The following is a 26832-nucleotide window of genomic DNA, read 5'->3' as shown; positions in this document are numbered from 1 at the left end:
TTTAACTCACACCCTGATAGTTAAAACTATTAAACTTGCATCCCACCTAGCATGTTGACACAGCATTACCAGGAAACAAAGTTTATTTTGTCTATACATGCAAAAATCATGAGGTGAAAGACATGGCAGAGCATTTTGACTGATACAGCAAAGTTCTTACAACATAAAGTAGTGTGTGTGGTTTTCCTGGTTGGGGTTTTTTTTTTTTGTTTTTGTTGTTGCTGTATCTTTATTTTTTTTAATAATACACAAAGTTCAGTCATTTGAGAAAATCATCAAAGAGTAATTGCCACACCAGCGCTATTTAGCATGTTCCTTTCTCCTTTTTTCCCTGACTGAAACCCACATCAAGTAATTACATGCAATTAAACATATTCTTTCCAATGCTTTTGCCTTGTTTTCTTTTTTCATTTCACTACAATTACTGTGAATTCTCTTTTACTCATCAACTTGCACTTTTCAAGCAAATTTTCATGCATTTTATGCATCAAAAGGGCCAATACCTCAAAGAGGAGGATCTTTGTAGCCTGCCCTGATGGAGGGCCATTTCATCCAAATCTCATCATTTTCATCCAAATCTGTTCTGCGCCTCATCAAGGCTCTGATAATGGGCTCTACACAGCAGAAATAGTCAAATTGCAGTTTGAACCAGAGAAATGTTTTTTATTTGCTGCAAAGTAGCAATTACACGAATCTTCAGCTACACAAGGGAACCTCTCAAACAACAGTGCTGTAAATCAAGCAGTTTGTTCACTTGAGATAGGAACCTAATAAGAGAAAAATAGTCTCCAAAAGAATTCATCCCATCATTGAATTTTTAGGCTGTTTGAGATACAGACTGTGTCTGGATGCCTAAGGGGGTCTTAAGAGCTACACAGGCAGTGGTATGCTGCAAATAACAAACACATGTGAGTCAGCACTGACAGACAGAAAGGGTAGGATCCCTGTCCTTTATCAAATCACTATGGACAGGATCTTCCTTGTCTCAAATACTTTAGGAGCACAAACACTCTTCAGCCTCCATTAAATAACATGGTATTGACTCCTCTCTATGCCAAGGATTGAAGAAACATGCTACAGCCTCACCTAGAGGAGTTATAACAACTCCCAGTCCTATGCACAGGTGACCTGTCCAATTACTAACTAAAACAGATGAATAACAGAAATATAGTCAGAGACCAACAGAACTAATAAACCTTCTTCTATAGAACATCATACTTGTTTCTCATCCTCTCCATGAACCAGTCGCCACCAAAAACATATTGGGAAACCAGAGAGCCTGAAGGAAACCATTCCTCCATGCACTCCATGTTCTTAGCACTCAAAGCTCCAGGGAATTTTCCTTGAGCAGGTAAGGATATGGTGACAATGCACTTTGAGACTATTACTGCATGATGCTCCCAGGCAATCCATTCAAACAGACTGATTCACCTCAGCCCAGCTGAGCACACCACAGGAGCAGAATAACTCTGCTAGAGCTGGTTTCTGTATGGAACAGGCTGATGAGCTCCAGCCACTGTGCTGTGCCCAGTGATTCCAGCTCACCTCTCTGAATTTCTGCTGAAATGGGAGGGCAGGTTGCCAACACAGGCTGGGATTAGACAGAAGGCAGCACTGGAATCAGCTGGGGGCTCAGGACTCAGGAGCTCCCCACCTGAGAGCTCACATGTGTTTTGTTCTGCTGAAAATCCAATTTTGTCACTGGTCTGGAAAGAGGAGTGTTCTTGAATCATTTTCATCTGAGAAGCAGTTGAAAATATGTATATAAATATATAGTATTCATAGAAATATATCTTATATAGAGTATATACTTTATAGATAATATTATATCTATTGTTATATATAATTATATATTTTATATATTATATATTATTAATATATATTATATCTAATTCTATATATCTAGAGCTATATCTAGAGCTATATCTAGAGCTATGTGTTAAACCATCCATTTTTTGCCTGAACATCAGTTCCCTGTCTGAAGTTAAAATTATGAACAGTGAACATGTTATGGACAGTGGAAGCTGAAAGCCAAACTAATTTACAGATGGATCCTGAAAACTCAGCAGAGTTAGACTACTGAAGTCAAAAGGCTCCAATATTTTATTTTCTATTTTAACCTAAAAAGGATAGTCTGGTGACATTTCAGGTTCAAATTGAGGTTGGGACAACAATTACAATTGAAGAAGTAAAATGCCACAAGTTCTGTACATGACTGGAATCAACTTAGTCCACACAGCTATGAAGGGGGTGATACCAGCAGTAATCAATTCCTAATGTTATTTCCTGTGAGTACAATGAATTGTATAAACATAAATGCTCAAGAGTTAAGTTTATGTTTGGATTCTTCAAAACACAAACTTTTAGGGATTATAAAAACGCCTGGCTTTTCCTTCTTCCTCAGAGAATTCTCACCTGGTATTTTGCTTTGACAATTTATGCTTCTATTCTGAATCTGAAAATAATCATCAGTAACTCAAACGGGCATAGGAAAATACATTATTTTTTGCCAGTCAACCCATGATACCACTGCACAGTTTTGTGAGGGGAAAGTTTCATTTGCCTTCCAGCCATCAGGCACTGGCAAGCATTCAAGCAAGCACATCCATTCAGATGAAGGACCGGCTTGTTGCATGACTGAGCAGCCAAATTCAATTCATACTTGGAGTGAAACTAATTAATATTTGTAAATAGAATATATACTTTATATATAGTATTATATAGATTATATAGAATTATATATTGTATGTATTATATATTATGAATATATATTATACATAATTCTATATAACATAGAGCCATACCTAGAACCGTATCCGGAAGCATACTTAATACATATCTAGTACATATACAGAACATAACATTCTGGAACGTACCTAGAACTGTATCTAGAACAGAACCCAGAACACAATCTACAAAGATTCGTAGAGTCTAGAACATGTCTAGAACGCACCTAGAACGCAAATCTAGAGCCTAAAACAAAGCAATCTAGAACGCAATTTAGAGTATAGAACGTGCCTAGAACACAATCTAGCGCCCACCTAGAACGGAATCTAGAACATAGCTATAACGCGCTCCATAACGCGTTCTAGAACACACCTAGAACGCGCTCTAGAACAAACCTAGAACGCAATCTAGAACGCGATCTAGAACGCGATCTAGAACACACCGAGAACGCGCTCTAGAACACACCTAGAACGCGTTCTAGAACACACCGAGAACGCGATCTAGAACGCGATCTAGAACACACCGAGAACGCGCTCTAGAACACACCTAGAACGCGTTCTAGAACACACCGAGAACGCGATCTAGAACGCGATCTAGAACACACCGAGAACGCGCTCTAGAACACACCTAGAACGCGTTCTAGAACACACCGAGAACGCGATCTAGAACACACCGAGAACGCGATCTAGAACGCGATCTAGAACACACTGAGAACGCGCTCTAGAACACACCGAGAACGCGTTCTAGAACGCGCTCTAGAACGCGAGTGGAACACAATCCAGAACGTACCTAGAACGCGCTCTAGGACAAACTTAGAGCGTAACCCAGAACATGCCTAGAACGCAGTCTAGAACGCAGTCTGGAACGCACCTATAACGTAATCTAGACCACACCCAGACCATATTCAGTGTACGGAACTACATCTAGAACATACCTAGAACGCACCTAGAACTAGACCTAGAACTGTATCTAGAACCTACCTAGGGCCTTTTACGACAGTCGCGCTTTACGGCCGGTTTTACGACAGTCGCGCTTTACGGCACCTTTTACGACAGTCGCGCTTTACGGCCGATTTTACGACAGTCGCGCTTTACGGCCGGTTTTACGACAGTCGCGCTTTACGGCACCTTTTACGACAGTCGCGCTTTACGGCACCTTTTACGACAGTCGCGCTTTACGGCCGGTTTTACGACAGTCGCGCTTTACGGCACCTTTTACGACAGTCGCGCTTTACGGCACCTTTTACGACAGTCGCGCTTTACGGCCGGTTTTACGACAGTCGCGCTTTACGGCACCTTTTACGACAGTCGCGCTTTACGGCCGGTTTTACGACAGTCGCGCTTTACGGCCGGTTTTACGACAGTCGCGCTTTACGGCACCTTTTACGACAGTCGCGCTTTACGGCACCTTTTACGACAGTCGCGCTTTACGGCCGGTTTTACGACAGTCGCGCTTTACGGCCGGTTTTACGACAGTCGCGCTTTACGGCCGGTTTTACGACAGTCGCGCTTTACGGCACCTTTTACGACAGTCGCGCTTTACGGCCGGTTTTACGACAGTCGCGCTTTACGGCACCTTTTACGACAGTCGCGCTTTACGGCACCTTTTACGACAGTCGCGCTTTACGGCACCTTTTACGACAGTCGCGCTTTACGGCCGGTTTTACGACAGTCGCGCTTTACGGCCGGTTTTACGACAGTCGCGCTTTACGGCACCTTTTACGACAGTCGCGCTTTACGGCACCTTTTACGACAGTCGCGCTTTACGGCACCTTTTACGACAGTCGCGCTTTACGGCACCTTTTACGACAGTCGCGCTTTACGGCTGGTTTTACGACAGTCGCGCTTTACGGCACCTTTTACGACAGTCGCGCTTTACGGCCGGTTTTACGACAGTCGCGCTTTACGGCACCTTTTACGACAGTCGCGCTTTACGGCACCTTTTACGACAGTCGCGCTTTACGGCACCTTTTACGACAGTCGCGCTTTACGGCACCTTTTACGACAGTCGCGCTTTACGGCACCTTTTACGACAGTCGCGCTTTACGGCACCTTTTACGACAGTCGCGCTTTACGGCACCTTTTACGACAGTCGCGCTTTACGGCCGGTTTTACGACAGTCGCGCTTTACGGCACCTTTTACGACAGTCGCGCTTTACGGCACCTTTTACGACAGTCGCGCTTTACGGCACCTTTTACGACAGTCGCGCTTTACGGCCGGTTTTACGACAGTCGCGCTTTACGGCACCTTTTACGACAGTCGCGCTTTACGGCCGGTTTTACGACAGTCGCGCTTTACGGCACCTTTTACGACAGTCGCGCTTTACGGCACCTTTTACGACAGTCGCGCTTTACGGCCGGTTTTACGACAGTCGCGCTTTACGGCACCTTTTACGACAGTCGCGCTTTACGGCACCTTTTACGACAGTCGCGCTTTACGGCACCTTTTACGACAGTCGCGCTTTACGGCCGGTTTTACGGCAGTCGCGCTTTACGGCACCTTTTACGACAGTCGCGCTTTACGGCACCTTTTATGACAGTCGCGCTTTACGGCCGGTTTTACGACAGTCGCGCTTTACGGCACCTTTTACGACAGTCGCGCTTTACGGCCGGTTTTACGACAGTCGCGCTTTACGGCACCTTTTACGACAGTCGCGCTTTACGGCCGGTTTTACGACAGTCGCGCTTTACGGCCGGTTTTACGACAGTCGCGCTTTACGGCACCTTTTACGACAGTCGCGCTTTACGGCACCTTTTACGACAGTCGCGCTTTACGGCACCTTTTACGACAGTCGCGCTTTACGGCACCTTTTACGACAGTCGCGCTTTACGGCACCTTTTACGACAGTCGCGCTTTACGGCCGGTTTTACGACAGTCGCGCTTTACGGCCGGTTTTACGACAGTCGCGCTTTACGGCCGGTTTTACGACAGTCGCGCTTTACGGCCGGTTTTACGACAGTCGCGCTTTACGGCACCTTTTACGACAGTCGCGCTTTACGGCACCTTTTACGACAGTCGCGCTTTACGGCACCTTTTACGACAGTCGCGCTTTACGGCACCTTTTACGACAGTCGCGCTTTACGGCACCTTTTACGACAGTCGCGCTTTACGGCCGGTTTTACGACAGTCGCGCTTTACGGCCGGTTTTACGACAGTCGCGCTTTACGGCACCTTTTACGACAGTCGCGCTTTACGGCCGGTTTTACGACAGTCGCGCTTTACGGCACCTTTTACGACAGTCGCGCTTTACGGCCGGTTTTACGACAGTCGCGCTTTACGGCCGGTTTTACGACAGTCGCGCTTTACGGCCGGTTTTACGACAGTCGCGCTTTACGGCACCTTTTACGACAGTCGCGCTTTACGGCCGGTTTTACGACAGTCGCGCTTTACGGCACCTTTTACGACAGTCGCGCTTTACGGCACCTTTTACGACAGTCGCGCTTTACGGCACCTTTTACGACAGTCGCGCTTTACGGCACCTTTTACGACAGTCGCGCTTTACGGCCGGTTTTACGACAGTCGCGCTTTACGGCACCTTTTACGACAGTCGCGCTTTACGGCACCTTTTACGACAGTCGCGCTTTACGGCACCTTTTACGACAGTCGCGCTTTACGGCCGGTTTTACGACAGTCGCGCTTTACGGCCGGTTTTACGACAGTCGCGCTTTACGGCCGGTTTTACGACAGTCGCGCTTTACGGCACCTTTTACGACAGTCGCGCTTTACGGCACCTTTTACGACAGTCGCGCTTTACGGCACCTTTTACGACAGTCGCGCTTTACGGCACCTTTTACGACAGTCGCGCTTTACGGCCGGTTTTACGACAGTCGCGCTTTACGGCCGGTTTTACGACAGTCGCGCTTTACGGCCGGTTTTACGACAGTCGCGCTTTACGGCACCTTTTACGACAGTCGCGCTTTACGGCACCTTTTACGACAGTCGCGCTTTACGGCCGGTTTTACGACAGTCGCGCTTTACGGCCGGTTTTACGACAGTCGCGCTTTACGGCACCTTTTACGACAGTCGCGCTTTACGGCACCTTTTACGACAGTCGCGCTTTACGGCCGGTTTTACGACAGTCGCGCTTTACGGCACCTTTTACGACAGTCGCGCTTTACGGCCGGTTTTACGACAGTCGCGCTTTACGGCCGGTTTTACGACAGTCGCGCTTTACGGCACCTTTTACGACAGTCGCGCTTTACGGCCGGTTTTACGACAGTCGCGCTTTACGGCCGGTTTTACGACAGTCGCGCTTTACAGCCGGTTTTACCACAGTCGCGCTTTACGGCACCTTTTATGACAGTCGCGCTTTACGGCCGGTTTTACGACAGTCGCGCTTTACGGCACCTTTTACGACAGTCGCGCTTTACGGCACCTTTTACGACAGTCGCGCTTTGCGGCCGGTTTTACGTCAGTTTTTTCTTGCCCATCTTGGCGTTTTTTCTTTCCAGTCTTGGGGTGTTTGTTCCAGATTTCTTCTTGCCCATCTTGGGGTTTTTTTTTTGTGTTTTTTTCTGGGTTTTTTCTTGCCCATCTTGCAGATTTTTTCTGAGGTTTTTTCTGGAGTATTCTTGCCTATCCTTGGGTTTTTTCCCGTTTTTTTTTGTTTTTTTTTTTCCTTGGTTTTTTAAGGGTTTTTTCTGGTCCATCTTGGTTTTTTTTCCTGGGAGTTTTCTCACCCATCTTGGGGTTTTTTCCTTGGTTTTCTGTGGGTGTTTTCTGGGTTTTTTCTTGCCCTTCTTGGGGGTTTTTCTGTGATTTTTCTGGGTTTTTTGTGGATCTTCTCCTTGCCCATCTTGTGGTTTTTTTTGGGGGGGTTTTTTTCCTTGCCCATCTTGGGATTTTTTTCCCTTTTTTTTCCGTTTTTTTTTCTGGTTTTTCCTGGGTTTTTTCTGGTCCATGTAGCATTGTTTTTCTGGGATTCTTCTTGCCCATCCTGGGGTTTTTTTCTTGGTTTTCTGTGGGTGTTTTCTGCATTTTTTTCTTGCCCATCTTGGGGGTTTTTTTCTCGGTATTCTCACCCATATTGGGTTTTTTTTCTTGGTTTTTTGGTTCTTTTCTAGCCTATCTTGTGGTATTTTTCTGGGTTTTTACTTGGCCGGGACCAAAAAAAAAATCAGCCAGGGTGGAAGGCAGCTGGGGATTTTTTATTCTAAATTTAACAAGGAGTTGCAAAACCTGGAAAGCAAAAGTCACACACACAAGGTTAAATCCAGTCAGCATGCGCTCACACACACAGAGACGAGCAGACAGACACAGCCACGTGCTCTCACACATACTCCTTCCACTTACATGCTCACTGTGGCCCTTACCTGAGATGCTGAAGAAGGTGCTTTGACACATCTTCTGGCTGCCGCTCCTTGAGGTAAATGGCAGATCCTGGGGAAAACAGCAGCCACGAGGACCTGTGAGTCAACAGGAAGGGTCAACAGGTGGCTGACAGCTAGGACTTGTCCCCACTCTGGACTGATAAATTTTCTACCCAAAATCCCACGAAAGACAGATGAACAGTAAAGTTGTTATAACTGTTCTACCTAACTGTGACTACGTGCCAGGGCAGGGCAGCTGCGATCATAAGTGGTACACTGTAAGTACACACAATATAAGCTGATGCATACAGTGCAAGTCCACATAGAGTGTAAGTACACACAATATAAGGCGACATGCTTACATACATGCCAATTTTTAAATCTGTCCCAGGGATTCCCAACCTGCTACTCTCCCATCTCCAGGCTGTGGCCCCCGACTTATCTTTTGGATGATAGGTGATGGGAATCCATGTTGCACCTGCAATGAGTCTGCCTCGGAGGGCCCCATGATCACCTGTTAGCCTCTGGTCAGCTACAATAAAGAAAACCAAAACCAAAGTGTGAGTTCAGAGTTATGTGGGCCTAATCCCAGCAAGGCAGCTACTTGCCCTCTCCTGAGTGTGCCTGGCTCCTTCAGGCTCCAGCTTCATCCTGATTCCAAGGCTGTGGCCTTCATTAGGGGTGGCACCTGGGTTAGAGAAAGGCAAAGTTAAATGGCATTCCTGTGAGTGCAGTGGATCACCTTGTGTGCTTTAAGACATGTGAAAACCTCTGCTAGGCTTCTGAGAAGTCTCTTGGCGGGGGAGGGAGGGGGGGGGGGAATGTGTCCTCAAATCAACAGCCTTTCTCACCCTGCTGCCTTCAAATCTCCCCCCACCCACAATAACTCCTATCTGGATACCTGCTCACCCTCCCTCTCCTAGTCACAACCCTTAACTCGCCTGAAGCCTCAATCTCAAACATCATCTTTGACACTAGGCAGATCCCTCTTGTGACAACATGATGAATCTGCTGAACAAAGTGTTATACTTGACAGAACTGGGAGCCTCTGGAAGATCTACTCCTCCTAAAAAATAATAAAAAACAAAACAAGAACAACACCAGAACTTGCAAATGCACTTTACCACCCCTAAACACAAAACCCGAAATTGTTAACTTAAATACTCCCTGTATTCCATGCTGTTTTCTTCAGTCTCTTCCAAGCCTCTATTGCTTTAGATGCCCAGAAACACCTGCTGAAAACAAGCTGAGATAAGCTGAAAGAGCCTCCTCAATGAAATGAGAGGAGAGTTCTTACCCCAGCACATCCCAGAGAGGGAATGAAGCTCCTCAGCCAAGGCTGGGGTTAATATACCCCTGATTGTGCTCGCCTCTCGTTCCCATGGCACCCAGGAAAAGGGAGGGGGCGAATCCCACCAAGCCCTCAGAGCAGCTGCAGCTGTTTGGCTTCTCTGGCTCAGATTCAAGGGCAGTAAAGGGCTTGTTATAGAAGAAAACTCTACAGAAAAATAACAGCGCTTTCTTTTTTGCAACAACTACTTGGAGCAGAAGAACAGAAAACTGGTAAAACATAAAACTTTGTGTTAAGGTTACACATCTAGCTAAATTGGGTAATTTGCTGTTAACTTATGTAATTATTCCTTGGTGATTACTAAGTAGTACATCAGTAGTACATGCTGCCTAGCCTGCTCGGGTGCTGCCCCTTGGCAAGAGGGTTCTTCCCTTGGCATTTTCTCAAAGTGATGCTCTACGCCCAGGTTGGCCTAGCAGCTCCCTAGTCCCTGCTGGATGCTTCAACCATAGCTCCCAGAGGGATGCTTGGGATACCCCCGTTAGCCCCTGTGGACTAGCAGCTCCCTGTGCAGGTGTGCCTGGGTAACCCTCTGAAAGCAGCTGGTCGCGTGGGGGGCTGCTAGACCTTGGAGCGGGGGACGAGGTGAAAAAAGGTCATGTGGGGTGTTCCCTTCCCTACACAGCTCTTCGTCTGCCCCTTAAACTATGGGGTGCCAGACTTGCCTTTCCTTCTACCCCAAAACTGTCGCCTTCAGATGCAAGGCGAGGTGACCTGGTTCTGAGGAAACGGCACGGCGACCCACTGCCCAGGGTCACTCGGGCCAAGAACACACGCAGACACCAGTGTGGTGGACGGTTCAAGACCTTTATTGTCCCGCCTCATCGGGTTTTATACTGGGAAAGTTTTTTCCCTACGTCAGGGGGTCTTACTTTATTGTAATTGGTTAGTAAGGAGCAGAAAGTTACTAATGTTAGGGGGGACAACATTCTTGGGTGATCCTTTATCACTAGGAGTTAGGGGGAGAGGAGCTCTGCTGCTTTCCGTAACATCGCGAGATTTTCCGACCGCCCGACCCTATCCACTACATCTCCCCCCCCTTTTTTACAAATGAACGAAGTAGTCATACTCATAGGTACTGAGATGAGGCATGAGGTTGTCTCTGGTCACAGCATTTGCTGTCGGCCTATGAACAGGATGTTGGCCCGTTCTAGGCGGGTCTGAACGAATGAGACTAGTTTGTTCAGCAGGCATGATCCGAAGGTGATAGCTAAAAGTAGCATTGCCAATGGACCAATTAGGGTAGAAATTAGGGTGGTCAGCCATGGCGATCGATTGAACCAGGACTCGAACCAACCCTGTTGGGCTTCCCTGTATCTCTGTCTCTGAGCCAGTCTGTTTCGGAGCTCTGCCATGGAGTCTCTCACGACTCCCATGTGGTCTGCATAGAAACAACACTCCTCTTTCAAGGCGGCACACAGGCCCCCTTGCTGCATGAACAGGAGGTCCAGACCTCGCCTGTTTTGTAGGACCACTTCTGAGAGTGAGGAGACCGACTTCTCTAGATAGGAGATGGATTTCTCGATCCTCTGCAGGTCCTCGTCAATCGTTGCCTGCAGCTGGGACAGTCCTTGGTGCTGGGTCACCAAGGCTGAGACTCCCGTGGCCGTTCCTGCTGTTCCTAGGCCCAGCAGCATTGCGATAGTTATAACTGTTACTATTTCTCTTTTGTGGAGCTGGTTGGGTTCTTCAAAAAGGTGATACACTTCTTCATCTGCGTGGTACAGGACCCTAGGAACAATCAGAACTTGGACACAAAAGTCGTTAGAGTCATCGAATTTGGCAAGGAACACACAGGGACTCACTCCGGACAAAACTCATTAAAATTCTAAAAAATCTACCCCAAAAAATACCTTAAAATTCCCTCAAAAGCCCTAAAGATACCCTAACTCATAAAAAGTCCTAAAATTACCCTCAATAGTCCTAAAAAAAAATCCCTAAAAATCCTTCATCTCCTGTCAAATGAGACATGAGGTTAGGAATTAACTTGGGTTAGAAATCAACTTCAGATTTAAGTGGAATATGCTGTTTTGAATTGTTTAAGTTGTTTAGTCTGTTAAATTTGCTGTGTTCAAAAAAGCCTGTAGCTCTCAAAATTGTCTCAAACAAGGTGAAAGGAATGTGAGCTTCCAAGCTAGAGGAAGGTAAGAGGGGCCCCTTGGACCTTGAAATAAGAAGCAAGCCAAAACTGAGGCTGCAGGACACAACTGACAAACAGCGAGCTCTCTGCTCAAGGACTGACATTAACTAATTGTAATGCGATGAATATGCATGAACCTATTGCAAAACTTAATGCATATGCAATAGGCTGGGGGAAAAAGGGGAGTTTGGACTCTCTGATTGCGCGCATGTTCTTTAAGGAGTTATCCTGCATGCGTCCGACGCTGAATAAAGATACATACCCACTTCACGACTTTTACTAGTTGTGGAGTTTTTTCCGCAAATCATGCGGACCCTGTGGGAAACCTGAGTTATGTCACCGGGGCGGGGGGAGCGCAGGGGCTGTGGGGATGATGGAGCGGGAGCTGCGGGCGGCACCCGCGGGGCGGGGGGCCCCGGGACCGGTGCGGCACCCTGCAGACTCTTCCCTTGAGGGTCCAATGTTTATTTTGAACATTTACCCTGCAGCTGGATAGCTCAGGTAACAACCCCTCCGTTGCCTTGTACTGCCTTATCTGGCCTACCTCTCCATTTCCTTCCATTATCTTGGCTTCCACTGCCTCCCCTTGCCTTGCCTGGACCCCTTGTCTGCCCCTCCCTTTCCTCGTGTTGCCTTTACCAACCCTCCCTTCTGTCGTCTTGCCTTCTCCTCTGTTGTTTTGCCTTGTTTAACCCTCCCTTGCATAGCGTTTCGTACCCTTCCTTTTTTTGCCTTACCTAACCCACACTTGCATTGGTGCCCTCTTGAATTGCCTCTTCCTCCTTTGCCTTTCCTCACCGACCAACCTTTCCGTTCCCTTGCCTTGCCTACCCCTCCTTTGCCGTTGCCCCCATTTCGACACATGACTCGAGGGGCGCGGACGGTCTCGTTCCCTCCCTGCCCCTCCTCGCTGTTCTCTCCCTCGGGTTTTTGCGCCGGGTGAGTGCTCCTGAGTGCCCCCGCTATGTTCGGAGCGGGCACTCCACCCTGCAGCGCCCGCTCCTCCAGGCCCTCGCTCTGGGGACGGCGCTCTACTCCCCTCCCGCCCCCAACAGCTCTAAGCCAATCGGTTGCCAGGCACACCAGGCCTCGGCCAATCAGAGCGCTTCATGCTTTGAGTCGCCTGTTGCCAGTCAGATCAGCAGAACGCAGCGCCCCGCACAAACCCGCCGTATCTCGCAGGGCTGCGAGCCCAACCCGGACCGCAGCCTCTCCGGGGAGGGCTTTGCGGAGCGGGGAAGTGCAAATCAGCCAGACCGCTATCTTCTGATGCTGTCCGAGGGCTGTGGTGGGTGCCGAGAATGGCCGGTCAGGGTGGGCGCAAGGCTGGGCTTCGGGCGTTCCGGACGTTTAGGGGGTCCCAGGAAGAGCCGGGACTTGTGGGTTCAAAAGCACAAATTTTATTAGGAGGAGATAAATGGGGCCCTCCCACACTGCATTGACTCAGGCATCCGGGAGAGACCCAGCTATCTGGTTTTGAATGGGGGCACGCAGGGGTCAGGTGTCAGGTGAGTTGGGATGGAGTCACGCAGGGTTCAAGCAGAGTCAGATGGGGTTAGGTAGGGTCACAGCTGGGGTCATAGCCGGTGTCAAGGTGAGGCATAGGGTTGGCAGGGGTGAGGCCGATGTCAGGTGGGGTCAGTCAGGGGGTCACGGTCAGCCAGGTTCAGGCAGTGTCACACAGGCTCAGGTGAAGTCAGGTGTATTCAAGAAGGGTCAAAAAAACCTCAGGTGAGTCACAGTGTGTTCAGAAAAGTAATAAAGTGGTCAAGTGGAGTCAGGCCAGGGTCAGGGTAAGCCCGGGGGCTGGCAGGGCACCATACGCAGGCGAAAGGAGGGGCAGCGCAGCACCGTGCCCGGTGAGCCCCTCAGCCCCGGCAGTCCCTCCGGGCTCGGCTCCAGACGGAATTCCCGCAGGATCAGCCCCAGGAACACGAAGAGCTCGGCCCGCGCCAGCCCCTCCCCCGGGCACGATCGCGCCCCGCAGCCGAACGGCAGCAGCGACCGCGAGGGGGCGCCCGGCGCCAGGAACTGCTCTCGGGGGCGGTGGGTCAGCTCCGAGGGGTGCGGGGGGACCCGCAGGATCGGGGGGTTCCGGGGGGGGACCCACAGGCTTGGGGGGAGCGGGCGCCATGGGGGGACCCAGGACTTAGGGGCGGACCTCCACAAGTTTGGAGGGTGCCTGGGGGTTCCCCAGGTTGGACTTCGGGGTTCAGAAGGGAAACATGGGGGTTTGGGGTGACCCAGGGGCTCAGAGGGAGCCTAAGATTCGGGGGAGACCCCAGGATGACAGAGGGGATTCACATGTTTGGGGAGGGTTCAGACACCTGAGGGGGGTCTCAGGGGTTTCGGCAGGGGGGTAGAGGGGAGGAACAGGTTTTGAGGGGGGTACACAGATATATGGGAGAACTAATGGGGATGGTGGGGGGTAACCACAGGTTTGGGGGAGGGGGTGTGGGGTTGGGGTGGTTCAGGCATTGGGGGGGGGGACACTCATGACACAAAGGTGTTCCCAGGATACCCAGGAATCAGGGAAAACACCATGGCTGGGGGAACCCAGTTTGATGTTTGAGGAAACCCAGGAGTTCAGGGGGGCACTCAGAGTGCAGGCATACCCACATACCGGGCAGGAAGACCTCAGGGTGCTGCCAGATGTCAGGGTCCTGTTGGGCTGCCAGCAGGTTGGGGATCAGGACAGTGCCGGCTGCCACGGGGAGCCCCCCAAGACTGGAAGGGGACAAGGTGCATGGAGATAGACTGCGGTCTGCTGGGGGCTACTGAAAGTTACATGGGCCATACTGAGACCTACTGAGGCTCTCTGGGGGCTCACTAGGTATGACTGGATGTCTGTTTGGGTCTACAGGGTCTATACTGAGATCTGGTAGGTGCTGCTGGGAGTTACTGGGTGTCTGTTGGAGTCTACTGGGGCTCTCTGGGGTCTCCTGGGATCTATTAGGTGCCTACTGGAATTTGCTGATGCTATACTGGAATCTACTGGAGCCATACTGACACCTACTAGAATTTATTTGGGGTCTACTGGCACACTGGGTGGGATCTGCTAGCGCCATACTGGGATCTGGTGGAGTCCTACTGGAGCTCTCTGGTATCTACTGGCTATCTGTCGAGGTCTACTGGGGCCATACTGGGGTCTACTGGGCTCACTGGGAACTGCTGGACCCATCGTGAGCTTTTCTGGGGGCTACTGGATGTCTACTGGGGTTTCGTGGGGCTACCTTGGACTTACTAGGATATATTGGGAACTCCTGCTGGGATCTTCTGGGCTCTGCTGGGGCCTACTGAGGCTATTCTGGAATCTTCTAGGATCTACTGAGTGTCTGTTAGGGTCTACTGGGGTCATACCAGAACCTGCTGGGGCAAGTGGAATGTACTGGGGTTATACTGGGGCCTACTGGGACCTAATGAGTCTTACTGGGATTTATTGGGCCCTGTTGAAGCCTACTGGGTCCTACAAGGACTTACCAGACTGTACTGGTCTATTGGAGTCTACTGTGGGCCTACTTCTACTGGGCCCTACTGGTAAATATTCTGCATATTCGGGTCTTACCCGGGCCATGCTGGGACCTGATGGGTCTTAGCGGGACTTGCTGGGGTCTAATGGGCTCTGCTGGGTTCTCCCGGACCCTACTGATGATACCAGGTGGACCCTTCCTGTTCTGTGGTGGTTGCCCCTCACCCAGGCTGGCCGGTGGCGGCTCCTCCCTGCCCTGGTACCTGGTGTGGCGCAGGGCGCAGTGGGGCAGCGCCAGGGGCGCAGGGGGTCGCAGCCGCAGGGTCTCGCTGACGGTGGCCTGAAGAAGGGGCAGGCGCCCCATGTCCCCTGGCCCGGGTGGTCCCTGTGCCCCCTGCAGCTCCGCCCGCAGCCGCACCTGCAGCTGCACAGGTGTGCCATGTCTGCCATGGGGCACCAGGGGAGGGGGTGCATCCCAGGGGGCACACAGTGGCAATGGGATGACAGGGCGACTCCCCAGAACCCCAGACCCCCCCAAACTCACCAACCTGCCCCTGGGACCCCAAACCATCCTCAAGCCTGGCCCTCTCCCTTGGCAACCCCCTTGAACTCCCAGATCCTCCCCAGACCTGTCCTGAGACCCAACACCCACCCCAGACTTGCTCCTCCCTCCTCCTTGGGGACACCCCTGAGCCCCCAGATCTCTCTCTTAGGACCCTCTATCCCTGGACCCTGAGCCACCTCTCCATGGAAACCCCAAACCAAGGAGCCACATAGAGACACAGACACAGCTCTGAAATGTCTGAGAGATCCATGGGGCACCTCAGGGTGGTGCAAGGGCACAGTGTCAGCCATGGGGAGGAGGACGTGGGGGACATGTAGGACACAGGTGGGGATATGGGACCCCCAAGTACACACATGGAGCCCTGGCACTGTACAGGGGACAGAGGGTGCTCCACATCATCTGGGGGCAGAGCAGCAGGAAACCCACGGAGAAGGGAACATGAGGGACATATGGAACACAGGATGTAGGGGGGGACACAGGACCCCTGGGGACACAGAGGACCCCCCCAGGGCTGCATGGAAGACATGGAGGGACATGTGTTTCACCTCGGGGCGGTGCAGCAGGAAGGCCACAGCCCAGCCCAGCGCCGCCGCAGTGGTCTCGGTTCCCCCAATGAACAGGTCCACCAGCGCCATGTGCAGCCGGGGGGGGCTCAGGGGGCCCTCCCGTGCCCCAGGATTACGCCCCAGCAGTGCCCCCAGAACTGAGTCCGGGGGAGGGGAGGGGCACGCCTGGCAAAGGGGTGACACGTGTTGGGGGTTTCTCCTGATCCCCAGCTGCCCCCAAACACGGGAGTCTCTTCCAAATCCCCAAGTCCACCTAAACCCCTGGCCCTCCCCAAGGCCTTACAAGCCTCCCAGACCCCCGGCTCCTCCCATCCCCTTGGGTCCCCCCAAACCTCTGTTTCCCCAAAAATATGTGGGTGCCCCCAAGCCCCTGGGTAGCCCCCAAACTCCTGGTTTCCACCCAGAACCTGAGTCCTTCCAGACCCCCATGTAGTTTCCAAAGCCCTGGGTTTCCCCTGAGGCTCTGTTCCAACTGCACCGCTCCTGACCTCGGGCTGCCTCCCAGCTCCCCGGGCCTCCCCACCTGATGCCGCTGGATCTGGGTCTCCACAAACATGTCACGGTGCTGGACAAGCTGCAGCAGCTTCCGCAGTCCCGGGTTGGGCAGGGCCTGCGCACAGGGACTCCATGGGGACCCCCACCGCCAAGAAACCTTTGACCTCAGAGAGACACCCGCTCCCCCAGAGATGCTGCCTGAGTCTCCTGAGCCCCAGAGATACCCTATGGCCGCTCCCCTGGGCCATACAGACCCCTCCAATGTCCTACAGGCATCCTCAGCACCACAGAGACACTTTACCCCACCTCAGCCCTATACAGCCCCCACAACTGCCCCTCCCAGGCCCAGAGATCCTCAACACCATATAGACCCTGTAACACTCACCCTAGCCCCACACAAACACTATAACCCCTGTCCAGCCCCATTAGAGTTATAGGGTCCCTTCCCAGTACCACAGACACCACCCAAGCTCTCTATGGACCCTATAAGCTCTCTGTCAGCTCTCCATACCCTTCTCCAGTCCCACACAGATGCTATAACCTCACTCCCAACCCCATATAATCCCACCAGCCCCATATCTCTCCCATGGGCCATATAATCCCCCTGAGACTCACAGCCCTTCCCAGGCCCCCAGGGGCCCATAGTCCCCCTGTAGATCTCCACAATTCCCTTATTGCCCCCATAGGGCTCTATAGCTCTGGGCTCCATAGACCCTCATGCAGCAAAAAGGCCACAGCCCCACAGCCACCCCCAGGAGCTGCCAGGCTCACCCGCAGCAGGGGCAGCAGGTCTAGCACCCGAACACTGCTGTGCCCCCAGACCTGCAGCAGCTCCCCCAGGCAGCGTGAGAAGGCCCGGAGCTCCCCTGGAGGGGGCACCTGGAGGAGAACACACCTGTGTACTGCCCAGTACTCAATTGTCTCTGGATCCCCCAGAACACCCCGAACATCATTTCAGACATTCGGGTCCCCTCAAATTCCTATGTGCCCCCAAACCCCTGCCACCCACACACAAATTGGTCAGTCCCCCCAAACAGCTGGATGTTCCCTCCACAGACTCCTGGGTCCCCCCCAAACCCTGGGCCCCCATAAAAACTGGGGTCCTCCTCCAAACCCCTGTCTCCATCCTGGGCCCCCTGCCAGATCCTCACCAGCTCCCCAAAGAGGAGGCGTGCGATGGTGCTGCAGGTGTGGAAGGTGAACACCTCAAAGGGGTCCAGGGGGGCCTCCCCATACGAACGCAGCTCCTGGGGGAAAGAGAAGGTTAGAGAGAGCCCCAGAGCAAATAAAGGGGGACTCCAAGGCTGGTTTAGGGGGTCGCATAAGAGAAGTGCAGAGCTCTGAGGGAGTTATGGGGACTCACAGGGATAATGCCCTTTTGGGGTGCAGAGGGTGAGGTTTGGGTGGGTAAGTTTTGGGGGACAGTGATGCGGGTGCAGGGTTTGGGGATCAGGTTTGGGATGCAGAGATTGGGGGATGAGTGCAGGGGGTAGGGTTTGGGGGGCAGTTTCCAGATGCAGGGGACATGGTTAAGGTGCATGGGTGGGGTTTGGGTGAAGGGAGTGAGGCTCAAGGTATCAGTTTTGGGGTGCATTGGCCAGGGTTTTGCTGGTCAATATTGTGTGGGGATCTGTTTTGCAATGCTGGGAGGATCAGTTTTGGGGGTGTCGGGGTTGCAGAAGGATCATTTTGGGCAGGAGTCGGTTTCAGGGTCTCACCTCACACAACTCCCGGCCCTGCAGCCAAAGGAGGGGCCCGAGACGCCCCCCAGCCCGTGCCAGTGCCCCCCGAACTGCTCCCCGCTGCCGCCGCCAGCCAGGGCAGGGGTCTCCCAGTGCCAGGTCCCGGCCCCCCCGTGACACCAGCAACCCTGGGGTTGGGCAGGAGCAGTAAGGGACCCCCAGAAACCCCCCAGCCCCTATAGGGACCCACCTCCAATACACCAGGGGTGTGCTACAGGGCCCCACTACCTCATAAAGCCTCCTTCAACCCCATAGCCGCTTCCTCCATGGGACCCTCCTAATGCCACCCTGGAGGCTGAAGGGTGTGTCTGGTGGGGCAGAGACCTCTAGAAACTGCCCTAGCCCCTACAGACAACCCACCCCTCCAGAACTGCCCCCCCCCCCCCCAGTACCCATGTCCCCAACTCCATTGGGACCCCCTCCCAATCCCGTAACAACCCCTTCAATCTCATAGGGACGCCCTCAAAACCCATAAGGACTTGCCATCCCACAGGGCCCCCCCAAACCCTTAGAGACCCTCCCCGAGCCCCACAGAGAACCCCACCCCAGAAACCACACAGTGACTCCCTTCAAATCCCCCGAAGGGCTTCACTACACACAGGATACTCCCCAAACCCCACAGGAACCCCTCCAACCGCCCCCCACCCCGCCGCCATACCCAGATAGCTGTGGGGGCGCCCCAGCCAGTCCCCCCAGTGCCGGACCAGCGCCTCGCGGATGGTCGCCACCGAGCTCGGCACCAGCACCTCTGCAGGGAAGAGGAGGGGCTGGGGGTACTCCAAAACTGGGGGAGATCCCAAACCAAGTGGGGAGTCCTGGCGTGGGATTTTGGGGAGAGCATCGGGGGATTAGGGCCCCAAGAAAGGTTTGGGGGGGTTTGAGGAGAGGTCCCCACCGCAGGGGGAAAGGGCAGAGTTGGGGGCTCGGAGAGTCCCTGGGGAGCAGGGAGGGGGGTTTGGGGGGCTGTGGGGTCCCGGGCGATTGGGTTGGTGTCGGGTTCGGGGGTCCCGGGCGGCTGGGGTGGGGTCGGGTTCGGGAGTCCCGGGCAGCTCGGTCAGGGTCGGGTTCGGGGGTTCCGGGCAAGTTTGGCTGGGGTCGGGGATCCCGCACTCACCGCGGCCCGCCGCGCGCAGGCGCAGCACGGGCCCGTGCCGCCGCGTCAGGCGGCTCAGGTGCAGCGCCCCCTGTGGGTGCAGCAGGTGCAGCACGCCCCAGCGCGGGCCACGCCCATCGCCACGCCGCGACAGTCGCGACAGCAGCGACAGCGACAGCAGGCCCAGCAGCAGCGCCGCAGCCGCCATGGCCCGCGGGGTGGGGGGGCGGACCGGAGAGCCCTTATATTGGGGAACCCCACAACCACGCCCCATGCAGCCCCACCCCCTAAGTCCTGCCCCTCTCAGGTGGCGCACACGCACCCTACTACGACAACCCGCCACCGCCAGCATAAAAGTGGACCCTGGGCCCAGCCCCATAAAGAGCGCCCCTTAAAACCCCACCCCTCGAGGCTCGGGCCTCACACGGGAGGCTTAAAGCCCCGTCTCACGTCAAGCCCTGCCCCGCACCGGCCGCTCTGCCTTTGTAAAGGGGAGCCCTACGCCCCTGCCCTGGAGGCAGCCCCCCATCCTCTATAAAACAGACCCGAAGTCCCTGCCCCGGGATCCCTGACTCCTGATGCATTGATTCCTCCATAAAGCAAACCTCTAATCCCTAACCCCCCAAAATGACCCCACCACTATAAAAGTGCCCCCTCAAGCCCTGCCCCTCCAAACACCACCTTATTAAGGGGACATTTTAAGCTTCACCCTCCTCCTCACCTCCCCAAATATCCCCTATCCCAATTCCCACAGCCCTCGTGGAGGTGCTCCCACCCCCCCCCTTAAGTCCCTGCACCCAGAGCCTCCTTCACAGGTGCCTGCCCCCAATTTCCCTCACTCTAGCAGCAGCATTTGAGGATCAGAGACATTTATTGGGGTCCAGCAGAAGTGAGGGAGGTCTCCAATAGAGTGTGAGTCCTAGGGATGTCCCCTTGGGGGATGATGTCCCTCCAGTTCCCGGGTCCTGGAATGATTACAGGTGGGGACTCACAATAATCTGAGAAGTGCTGAAGTCAGGAAGGGGACCCCCACCCGGGGATGTGTTGCCCGGGGAGTTTGTGGGGTGCTATGGTGGGGGCCCTCAGGAGGAGTATTGAGAAGGGAGTTCCAGGTGGGGGATGTCTCAATGTGGGGATCTCTCAGGGACCCCCCAATAGGATTAGGGATGTGAAAGTGTCAGGAGGGGGGCTCCTGTGGGTGGGTGCCAGGGATTGGGCCATGGTGTGGGGATCCCGGGGGTGCCCCCCATCAGACGCTCCCCCTCTGGGGCCCTTGCAGGTGTTGGGCCAGCTGCAGGTCCTTGGGGAGCAAGAGGATGCAGTGGGCAGTGAGAACAGTTATGAATCCTCCATCACCTGCACTGAAGCCCCTCAGCATCCCCTGACCCCTTGGCAGCATCTCCCAGGGGCAGAAACCCCCTAAACACACTCTCAGGGCACAGGGTCCTTTCAAATCCAGCCACTGGCAGCTCAAACACCCTGTACCCCTCAAAGTGGGTAGTGGGCCCCAGTATCAAGTGACCCTCTCCCCATACCCTGACAGACCTCCCCCTGGGGGAAGGGGCCCCCACATAGCACTTCCCACAGCCCTCCATCCATGGAGGCCACAGACCCCCCGCCACTACAAACCTGTCAGCCCCATGGGCTCTCCCTGAGCCCCAACAACGTCCCCTTAGCACCCACAGATATCCTCCTAGACCTCCCTAAGCCCCCAGAGCCACCCCCAGGATCTGCCACAGCCCCTCTGGACACCCCCACCCCCTGAGTACCCATAGCTCCCTTCCAACTGCCCACAGAACCCTCCCAGCCCCCCCACCCCCACCCCAAACCCCCACAGGAGGGTTCCCCTTGGACCATCTTTGGTCCCCCTGCAGCACCAGCTGACACAGGGGGACACGGGGAATGTTGGGGGACATAGGAGGACATGGGGGACGTGGTGACACGAGGGGGATATGGGGGACATGGGGACATCGGGGTCATGGAAGGCACAGGAGTCGGAATGATGTGGGTGGGCGTAGGGGACATGGAGGGGGGCTGTGGGAGACATCAGGACATGGGAAGACAGGATGGGGACATCCTGATCTGGGGCCATATCACCCTGGGGAGACCTTGGGGACACCCCAGGAAGGGGGACAAGGGGGTGACATCCTGGGGAGATCCTGAGCGTGGGGACTTGGAGGGCACCCCCCTGGCAACATCCACTGTGGGGAAAGGGGACACAAAGCCTAGGGGCATGGAGACAGTGCTCTAGGGACCCCCAAATGGGACAGGGCGCCAGTGCCACCACAGGGGAAGGGGCACAGGGGACATGCATCCCCTGGGGGATGGGTGGACGCAAGGACATCAGGAGGCACACAAGGACACTGCAGGAGGACAAGGCCATGTGCTGGGGGAAGGCAAGGACGTGGTGGGGCTGGAACAGTGTGGAGGGGGGGCTTTGTGTAGGGGTGGTCCCAGGGGCCTCCAGGGACTCTTTAGGGGGGCCCAGGGTGGATTTGGGTGGTCCCAGGGGCTTCTCAGCAGATGTTTGCACATCGCAGGGTGGATTTGGGGGATCCAGAAGGTGGTGAGGGACCCCAGGGGAGATCCTGGGGTGGATTTGGGGGCATCTAATGGGGGTTGGAGGGTGCTGGGAGGGGGTGAGGTTCCCAGGCACTCTGGGGTGTATGAGGGTGGGTTTAGGGGGTCTGGAGGGGGTTTGAGGGTTCCAGAGAGTGTTTGTGGGGATTCTGAAGGTGGAATTTGGTGTTCCAGGGTAGACTGGTGGAAGGGCAGTCTGGAGGGTCCCAGTTGGTGTTTGGGGGATTCCTGGGAGGGAGGGAGAGGTTTTCAGGTTACATTTGGGGGCTGCCAGAGGGTCCCAGGGAGTAGAGAGTGTCTGGGGGGGGGGGGGGAGGGGGTGTCTCGTGGTGAATTTGAGGGATCAGGATGTTCTTGAGTGGATTTGGAGTGTCCCAGGGGTTGTTTGTGAGGATCCCAGGGTTGATTTGGGGGGTGCAGGGTGGATTTTGGGTGTCTAGGGCAGGGCGGATTTTGGGTGTCCCATTCTGCGATTAGTCCTCAGATCCACAGTGAGTATCTCTTGTAGCAGTGACTCTTTCTGCAGCACTGCAGTCCCCACCCCGGCCCCAGTGATTTCAGCTCCAGTCCCACAAGCTTTATTTAACTGCCAGCTCTTCTTTTGCACTTTCTGCTCTAAATCTTCACAGTAGTGCCACACAATACTACTTGTGCTTCTCAGGACACGATCTTTCTTTTAGCTCTCGTTCTTGAGCTCTGATCACAGCCCTTACAGCAATTTCAATTCCAACCATGCAGTTCACCTCCCCGCTCCGCAATCCCTATCCCAGCCCCACGGGGGTTTTACACCAAACCCTACCATATTTCTGTCTTCTCCAGGTCTGCTGCCTCAGCTCCAGCTCCTCAGCTTCCTACTGGCTGCAGCTAAAAGCTGCTCATGCTTCTCACTGCACCTTGGGGCTGTTGATAAGGCCACAAATCAGTTACTGCCATCATTACAATTTCAGTATCTCTAGAAGCTGTCCCATCCACCCACCCAGCCCTAAGTGGCAACCCTAAGTGGCATCCCAACTCTGGGGACACTGGAGGCCTGAAGCTCAACATCCACCCTCCCCCTCACCCTGGCTCTCAGCCCAGCACCTGCACAAAGGCCCCCTCACCTCCCCTCAGGCAGCTCCAGGGGCTGGCAATAGCCACTGGACTCCTGCCCCCCCCCATCCCAAAAGGCACTCTTGGGCTGGTTCTTGGGCCCTAGAACCCTCTGAGCCCCCACACCCTCAGCCCCTTGTTGGTACCACAGGGCAGGGGCTGGGATCCCCCAGGCATAACCTGCAGGCCCTGTGCTGCAGCTCCATGCCTTCCTCCCATGGCATTTATCTAGCCTCAGCATTTCCACCACTCCACGTTGTTTTGGGCCTGGCTCATGCCAAAATCATTATTCCACACCCTGGGGTTTTATGTCCCCACTGCTCTCACAACTGGTGCTTCAGCCCCAGTCCCACAACCCTTACCGAATTAACATGAGATATCTAGTAAAGAAAACAAATCAAACCAAAAAGATGTATTAAAACAGGCAATAATAAAACAACACAATTAAGAAAAAAAACACTACAAGTAAAAACAAAATAAAGTAATAAAAATACAAAAAGCAAGCTTTATTCCTCGTATTCTGAACATTTCTTTAAATCCAGAAAACGCAAAACGGCTACTTTCAGCCCCCAGAGACAGCAGGCAGTGCCCCCCCCCGCCCCCGCACCGCACCACTCCAGGCCCCACACCAGCCGCCGGCTACCCGAGCCACGCAGGGCGCAGCAGAAAGAACTGGACACGGCCGGCCCCAGATACGGCCGCAGGCGTCGCGTCCGTGCTCACCAGCGCTCCCCGGATCAGCTGCCGCGGGGGTCCCGTCCTGGCGCAGCGCCGCTCCTCGGACCGCGCATCCGCAGCTCCCGTCGCTCCCAGCTTCACCGCCGAACTGACACCATCGCGCCCCAACGCCCGCTATTTATGCCCCACGGGCGGACAGCCAGCCAATCACAACCCGAGGCGGCGCCTGCCGGCTCCACCAATCCCAGCCCGCAAATTCCCGCCGCGCTCCGCTCCGCGACTCCCCGCGGTCCCCTCAAGCGCTGCTCCCGCCGCCGCCATTGCTGTGGCCGCGTCCGCCCGCTGCCCGCCGCCTGCCCGCTTCCCTGGACCAGAACCTGATCCCGACCAGGACCTGAACTGGAAGCTCCCGGCCGCCCTTCCCGTCCGCAACAGCGCCTGCCGAGGCAGCGGCAGCGGGGACGCTGCTCCGCCGGCTCCCAAAGCGGCGGTGGCGGGAGCGGCGCCTCAGACGTACGGGCGAGCGGGGCCAGTCTGAGGCGGCGAGCCGCGACTGAGCGGGCTGAGATCGGCGAGACCGCTTCCGGTTTGAAAGGGCGGCTGTGATTGGACAGGGCGGACGGAGAAAGGCGGGCCGTGATTGGCAGGCTTAGGAGCCGTCAGGCTGAGGCCCGTGGGAGCGTGGGGCGGAGCTCGGGCTGCCCGAAGGGCTCGCAGGCGGCGGCGGCGGCGGCGGCGGCGGCGGCGGCGGCGGCGGCGGCGGCGGCGGCGGCGGCGGCGGCGGCGGCGGCGGCGGCGGCGGCGGCGGCGGCGGCGGCGCTCGCCAAACCCCCGTCCCCTTCTCCGGCCTTCTCTCGTGCCCAGGTCCCGGCGAAAAGACCCCCGCAGAGCCCCTACCGGAGCGCCCCATCGGCACTCGGGGCAGGAGGCGGAGAGGAGTGTAGCCCGGGAGGAGTTCCGGGTCGTCTTTGCGGCAGCAGGGCGGACTAGGGAGCGGCGGCGATTTGGTGAGGAGAGGGCTCGGGAGCGGGGAGGGCGTGCAGCGCCCGCTGCGGGCTCTGGGTGCCTCTTCTACCGCAGTGCTTCCGCTTCTGCGGGGACTTGGCCTGCCCCGACTGGCCGAGATCAGCACCCTGGCCAAAGTTAAGTGCCCGCGTCCCCCTGCCCGCCCTCCGCCTGCTGCGGGCCCGCTGCTCACCCTCGTCGTCGGATGTTATAGATGATAAAACAATATTGGCTTTCACATTCATAGATTAGCTTTTTGCATTACAAGTATTTTGATATGGTAAAACTTATACTTACTTTTAACTGCTTTGTATAGTGTAATATGCCAGTTTATGTATGCACTGTATATTTCATATGAATAGTAGCCTGATAAATATATCGTAGGCTTTAGCAAAATGTTGAAATAGAAACTAAAGTACTTCTATGTAACTAACTCAGAAAATGGTGTAAAGCAATTATTCTGTTTCTTATAACTGCAGACTGCCCCTACCAAGTGATAATAGTGACAAAAAGAGCTTAAGCATCCAGGAAGCATTTATCGACTCTTATCGGTATTATCAGGGAGTGCGAAGCAACAGGATAAAACTACAGGAAGAAATAAAATGTGTAGACCTCATTTACAGAACGTTCTGCAGACAAGTCAGAGGTTAAAACCAAACAAGAGAGTTCCTGGAACATCAAAAAGTCAAAGGAATGTTTGAATAATGTGTAAGTTAATGAATATGCATGTAACCTCAGCAATGTAACAGTATATAGTGAACATGTTTTTAAGCTACCTCTGTGCTCTTTGGCTGTGTGCTAAAAGCATCCCAGTGCTGGATTATTTTGTCCTTTTATCCTTTAATAAACTTTTAAAAATTTTAAAGAATGAACTCTGTTTATCACATCAGTGAAGCTTAAGCTGATCTGCATCCAGGTGTTTTGGGACCTGCTGGGGCAGGCCATCGAGGTAAGTGTGGGGCTACTGCAGTGGAGGCCAAGTATTTCAACACAATAGCATAATCAGCAACGTTAATTAATTTTGTGTTCCTCATGCAAGCCTCAGCCTTAAGAACTCTACCAGCTTCTAATAGGATTAATAATACGCATAGTAAGTGTTACTAGTATTAATATTTAGGTAAGGATTGTTAGTGTTAACACTGGTACTAAGTATGTTAGCTGGTATTTACTGTGAAGCTCTGCTCTCCCACAGTATGACAAGGTCCTGAAGCTGTTCTCAGGTGCACAGTTAGGTGAGCACTGCTGTCCTTACCACGATCGCCCGATGGAGCCATGCTCCAGAGACGGGCAGCAATGAATCTGCAGGTGCCTTCCCAAGGTGACAGAGCTCGCCCTCCTTCCCATCTGCAGTCAGGGGATGTGAAGGCAACCATTGCTGTCCTCGGCTTCATCATCTCCAGTGCAGCCAAGCACAGCATAGACAATGAGTCTCTGTCAAGTGAGCTGCAGCAGCTGGGACTGCCCAAAGGCAGGGGAAGCCCTCAGGGTGGCACCATCAGCCAGACCTGCTGGGATGTTGCTTACAGTTCCCAGCCCTGCCTTCTTCACACCCAGATGGAGGGCAGGCTGCCTGCTGTGCTGTCCTCCATCACCTCCCTTCTGTACCATCCGTCCCTGGGGGCTCCTCAGGTGCTTTGGTGAGGTTTGGCAGCTGCAGGTCTGGTGTGAGCAGAGGGATTCTTCTCTTGTCTCCCCTCATAAGCAAAGCATGCCAGCCAGCTGTGCTGTTTTACATGTCACTGACCCACAAAATTGCAGGAGACTGAGGACTCGTAACAGGTGCAGGACAGGTTCAAAAGGAACTTGGGACAAAACCTCTGTCTTTGTCAGTCCAAAGGGACAGCAGAGCTCACATCTGCTCACAATAATCCTCTGGAGAGCGGAGCAATGTTTGTATGGAAAGATGACTGGGGGTAAAATCAGTGGAAACCGAGTTACATTTGTATCCTAACAGGAGCTATAATGGGACAGAAATTTTAGGGTAAAATACAGGAAAACAGTAGTCTTTTGCATCTGCATATCA

General features: G+C 53.9%; 2 protein-coding genes and 1 long non-coding RNA gene across 3 annotated transcripts; 1 reads left to right on the top strand and 2 right to left on the bottom strand.

Annotated features, from left to right (window-relative positions):
• Positions 1 to 10289: 10289 nt before the first annotated feature.
• On the bottom strand, positions 10290 to 19665 carry LOC131564228 (steroid 21-hydroxylase-like). The gene is made up of 10 exons (XM_058814567.1): positions 19479 to 19665; positions 19023 to 19112; positions 18341 to 18492; positions 17774 to 17869; positions 17394 to 17501; positions 16651 to 16737; positions 16107 to 16292; positions 15260 to 15420; positions 14151 to 14254; positions 10290 to 13563 (listed from the first exon to the last, which is right to left on the bottom strand). Exons 1-10 carry the CDS (start codon positions 19663 to 19665, stop codon positions 13316 to 13318), a joined length of 1419 nt encoding a protein of 472 aa, XP_058670550.1. The 3' UTR covers positions 10290 to 13315.
• Positions 19666 to 20318: 653 nt separating this feature from the next.
• Positions 20319 to 24472, bottom strand: LOC131564368 (uncharacterized). Its single transcript, XR_009275375.1, has 3 exons — positions 23850 to 24472; positions 22837 to 22937; positions 20319 to 20422 (listed from the first exon to the last, which is right to left on the bottom strand). It is a non-coding gene; the product is annotated as an uncharacterized LOC131564368 (long non-coding RNA).
• Positions 24473 to 25513: 1041 nt separating this feature from the next.
• On the top strand, positions 25514 to 26270 carry LOC131564227 (COMM domain-containing protein 4-like; the record flags this gene model as incomplete). Its single annotated transcript, XM_058814566.1, has 4 exons — positions 25514 to 25517; positions 25700 to 25758; positions 26002 to 26036; positions 26135 to 26270. Coding segments are annotated over exons 1-4 (234 nt in total), but the record flags the coding sequence as incomplete, so codon positions are not given.
• Between the last annotated feature and the right edge of the window lie 562 nt (positions 26271 to 26832).

This window comes from Ammospiza caudacuta, chromosome 15 (assembly GCF_027887145.1).
Source record: "Ammospiza caudacuta isolate bAmmCau1 chromosome 15, bAmmCau1.pri, whole genome shotgun sequence".
In the NCBI taxonomy this organism is placed as follows: domain Eukaryota; kingdom Metazoa; phylum Chordata; class Aves; order Passeriformes; family Passerellidae; genus Ammospiza; species Ammospiza caudacuta.
The sequence above is the reverse complement of the archived record's forward strand: the minus strand, read 5'-3'. Positions and strand labels throughout refer to the sequence as shown.

Bases quoted from the DNA above. Each gene is read 5' to 3' on its own strand.
- LOC131564228 (XM_058814567.1), bottom strand. From the start codon at position 19,665: ATGGCGGCTGCGGCGCTGCTGCTGGGCCTGCTGTCGCTGTCGCTGCTG. The intron at 16,293-16,650 runs GTGGGGAGGCCC...CCCCTTTGCCAG, and splicing joins CCCAGATCCAGCGGCATCAG to GCGTGCCCCTCCCCTCCCCC. The intron at 14,255-15,259 runs GTACCAGGGCAG...GTCCCCTTCCAG, and splicing joins TGCGCCCTGCGCCACACCAG to TCTTGGGGGGCTCCCCGTGG.